Source organism: Lygodium microphyllum, chromosome 26, assembly GCF_053477565.2.
Source record: "Lygodium microphyllum isolate KBCC chromosome 26, Lygodium_microphyllum_v1.1.10, whole genome shotgun sequence".
Classification (NCBI taxonomy): domain Eukaryota; kingdom Viridiplantae; phylum Streptophyta; class Polypodiopsida; order Schizaeales; family Lygodiaceae; genus Lygodium; species Lygodium microphyllum.
In genome coordinates, this window is record NC_141160.1 from 54,171,311 (window position 1) to 54,175,308 (window position 3,998).

The 3,998-nt window shown below is 37.6% G+C and overlaps 1 protein-coding gene across 2 annotated transcripts; it reads left to right on the forward strand.

The window, feature by feature from the left end:
- Positions 1-553: 553 nt before the first annotated feature.
- LOC148013283 (major pollen allergen Ole e 10-like) lies at positions 554-2,299 on the forward strand. 2 transcript variants are annotated; one of them, XM_087667826.1, is made up of 4 exons: positions 554-711; positions 911-969; positions 1,335-1,602; positions 1,962-2,299. In XM_087667826.1, exons 1-4 carry the CDS (start codon positions 642-644, stop codon positions 2,000-2,002), a joined length of 438 nt encoding a protein of 145 aa, XP_087523952.1. In that variant the 5' UTR covers positions 554-641; the 3' UTR covers positions 2,003-2,299. The 2 variants fall into 2 exon arrangements, with proteins under 2 accessions (XP_087523952.1, XP_087523953.1); XM_087667827.1 differs by having other exon boundaries at positions 574-711; positions 920-969.
- The last annotated feature ends 1,699 nt before the right edge of the window (positions 2,300-3,998 follow it).

Below are 3,998 nucleotides of genomic sequence, written 5' to 3' on the forward strand. Positions count from 1 at the left end.
TCTAGTAACATCTTGTCGAGATTTGTTTACAAAAGTGAAAGTGATCACTATTGAAGCTACTAGTCAATTGAAGGAGGGATGCTAGGATAGAAACATACTACTAGCCATGGTGTCTTATATCTTGTGCTAAACAAAGCTAGTCTATATTCTTTGAAAACGAATTATGGAATCTTATCATTTACAATTGATTGTGGTATAAGACTCATTTAAACATAGCTTTTGCCCCTCTTTTTTCACAAGCTTGATTGTTATCATGGTGCAATGATCAAAGAATAAAGTACGTCAAAGATAATTTATTGAACATACATATCTTATGACCAACTTTCCACTGTTCAAGGATGCAAGATATCCAAAAAGTAAAACAACTAGTTTATGGAAAGTAACTCTACAAAGGAATTCTTCAAAAATAAAAGGAGCTGAATGTGCTATGAATGATTTCAAAGCTAGTGAATTATCATATCTTGGGAGAACTTTCAATAGTGTGGTGTCGGAAAAAAAGAATACACAAAACTAGTGAAAAGTTTCCCTTTGGAAGCAACCTCCTTTTGGATACTAGGATAAATAGGGGTGGAAGGTTGTAAGGGAGAGTGCAAGGGAAGTATTGTTGATTAACATTTCGATTTGCAGAATCAAGATCAACCATGGCAGAAGCCGAGTATGCGTGCAAGTTCTTGTGCTTCCTCACCTTGGTGAGCTTTGTGCATATAAAAGGTGGGAAGAACTTGGCTTTAGTGTATGGCAGAGAAGAATGTGATTTGGGAGAACTAGTAGAATTAGAATGGGGTTTATGGAGGATAATGCTATATTGTGTGAAGCATGGGACTAGTATTAAAATGTGATGTGGGTAAGGTAGCGTAAAGGTAAAGGTAAAGGTAAGGAAGGACATGTGATTAACTACGCTCTCTCGCAGTTGAAGCAGGCCGAGCTCCAATGGTGTCTCCCAAAAGCGACGAAGCATCAGCTGCCACGGTGACTCTCTCTCTCTCTCTCTCTCATACATTATTCGTCTTGCATTAAACCTTAATTTTGCATCTTAATCCGTGGTACGTCACCATGTGCGCTACCCTTACTATGGTAGCCCTTATCCATCACCAATACTTTCTACCACATTGTTGCTAACACAAGCATCCCCTTAATGAATTCCATTCCCTTCAAGCACGCTTTGCTTCTTAGCGTCAAAGCTTCCCACACTTCTTAGTGTCAAAAGGAAAAAAGCCTTTATTAAAAAAAAAAAAACTCCCTACACTTCTTAAGCTCCGTGCATTTTGTCAATATCTCACTACTTTTCTTAACTAATTGCTTTCCTTTTTCTTTTCTTTTTTTGGGAGCTTCAGACACAAGCAACCACTGGTGGTGGGCAGAAGGTCTGGTGTGTTGGCAAGCCAGCTGCAGAGGACCTGTACTTGAGAGGAAACATAGATTTTGCATGTGGTGAGGGTGGTGTGGATTGTAGCCTCATCCAACCAGGAGGTGCTTGTTTCCTCCCCAACACCCCCATTGCTCATGCTTCTTATGCCATGAACCTCTACTACCAAAAGAGTGGACGTAATTGGTGGAATTGCCACTTCAACAACACTGGCTTAGTAGTCTTTACAGATCCAAGTACATCCAAATCTTACAAACATACACATAAATGTTTAACTGTTTACACTCATGACTAATGAAGAGTAATCTTATCTAGCTTCACGCTTACACATATGTGTGCACACATGCATGTGGTTATGCATGCATGCATACACACAACACATACATGCTTGCATACACAAACACACAAATACGCACTAGTATATGTCTGCACATACACAAACACACGTATACACACTAGTATATGTCTGCACATAAAAAAATAGTGCCCATTTGAAAGATAGGAAGTAACAAGGTAATTTTAGTAAAGTATCCTTATGACAATCAATTTCCATCTTATTTAAATATTGTGTACTATATGGGTTTTGTTATTGCAGGCTTTGGTGATTGCAAATATTTGGCACAATGGACCCTATAGACATACATGGATGACATCTTCAACCAATCTAATATATTTCTAAATAAACCTCAACACATCTCAACTATATTGTCATGACTTATCATCCCAATGTATCCTTTGTGAAGGTTGTACATATACAAAACACTTCACTGTTATTGGATTTGATAGGGTGTCAAGCTTTTGTATGTTTCCTAATAAATTGTTATATTGCACAAAACTTTGCTATGTATCTCTATTTTGCAAATTGGAGTATAAATTTATCAATAGAATGGGGGCAATGATGAGTTTGTGCATCACCATCTAAAATGACTTGTGTTTGAGAGAGAGAGAGAGAGAGAGAGAGAGAGAGAGAGAGAGAGAGAGAGAGAGAGAGAGAGAGAGAGAGAGAGAGAGAGAGAGAGAGAGAGAGAGAGAGAGAGAGAGAGGAGCTATTTGGTAATGGGGGATTGTGACCCTTTTCCATTGCTTGTAAGCCTTATTTACATTTGGTTTGATTCTATAGTTAATGCTATAAATACAATCAGGCATCCATGTGGTTGGCACTTCTAATCTTCTAGGTTTTGCATATGATGGTCCTCCTAGTTAAACTAACTTGGTAATACTTGCCCAAATCTTGATATCGATCTATCAATTTATCATGCTTGTGCAAGTAGATACAACCAATTTTGCAATCATGAAGCAACTTCATTGGCCATAAGAAAGGTCTTCCCAATTCTTCAAAAGAAAGAAAGAAATGTCTTTGTAACAAGACAATGGAGGCAAGGCCTTTAACATAGTTTCCAACAAAGCAAATAATTTGAAAGGAATGCTCACAACCTTCATTTAAAATTTCTAAGCATTTATATAGATATTTTTCTATTAGCATCTAACTCAATGCCAAATAGGGGTCTTCTTTACCATTTGAACCAACAAATCTTAGTTATAATCCATAGTCCAATGGCCTTATCTTTAGTACTCTCATTGCATTAACACTTGTCATTGCCTTGAGATCGCAAAATTTCTTATCTTTTCTCCCATCTTGCTTATTGAAATTTGAGGGTCTTTCATTCTCAAGATCATTCACTACTCGATAATCCTAAAAACCATGGGTTTAGATATTCATGGACCATCTTCCACTTATACCACCTTCGTGCATTCATCCTTGTCGAAGGTCACCCAAGGAACCCTTCTCTCATCTCATGGCCCTCTAGTAGAAACATTGATTATCCTTAATAAAATACCTTCTTCATTATCCTTAACCTACAACCCTCTAAAACACTACATGTGTGGATGGTTTACTTAACTACACTTACCTTTTGTGTCATAATGTTCATATTTGATATAGTATCTCTAAGAATGGAGGTACTCCATGAACTAGCTAGAGTTGAAATGACATGATTGGTAGCTTTTGCATTTTCTCTCCTCAAGTCTCCTTTCTCTCTCCTCTAAAAGGCTACACACAGAGCCTCTCTCCTAGTTGGTGGTGGTGGGTTCCAGGTTAAGTTTAGAAGAGTAGCCCAAGTAAATGGACTTGGGCATAGCACAACTCTAAAGTTATGAGTACTAACTAACATCTTAATATGACTATGCCACCTCATTCTTTGGATATGGTCCTACCATAGTTAGAGAGTGGTTGATTTATAGGAGATCTAGTTTGACAACCAGATGATGCAAGAGGAGGAGGAAAATAGGAGGGGGCATGAAGCACGTGACAAAGGAGCATGAGGAGCTGAATCCCCTCATGCCATTTACTTTATTACTAATTTTTTAACCAATTAAATAATTAGTAACTAATTAACACAACTATTCATAATCAAACTAACCTACTAAGTTACCAAACTACTAACCCCTTTCCTATCTTCCAAGTATATTGATGCTTGTGATCCATGATTTTAGAACATATGAAATCTAGTATTTTCAAGGTTTGCATGCAAGTTCTATCATGGGGAGTTTGTATGTTGCAAGTGTGGTATTAAGGCATTTGTACAAAGGCACCCATTTTACCCTTTTCACCCAAGGAAGGTAGGCATGTTAC

What these genes read in the sequence shown, in the direction of transcription:
- LOC148013283 (XM_087667826.1), top strand. Translation starts at nt 642, where the DNA reads ATGGCAGAAGCCGAGTATGCGTGCAAGTTCTTGTGCTTCCTCACCTTG. An exon ending in GAGCTTTGTGCATATAAAAG is followed by an intron (nt 712 to 910) that starts GTGGGAAGAACT and finishes GCTCTCTCGCAG; the next exon opens with TTGAAGCAGGCCGAGCTCCA. An exon ending in AGTAGTCTTTACAGATCCAA is followed by an intron (nt 1,603 to 1,961) that starts GTACATCCAAAT and finishes TTGTTATTGCAG; the next exon opens with GCTTTGGTGATTGCAAATAT.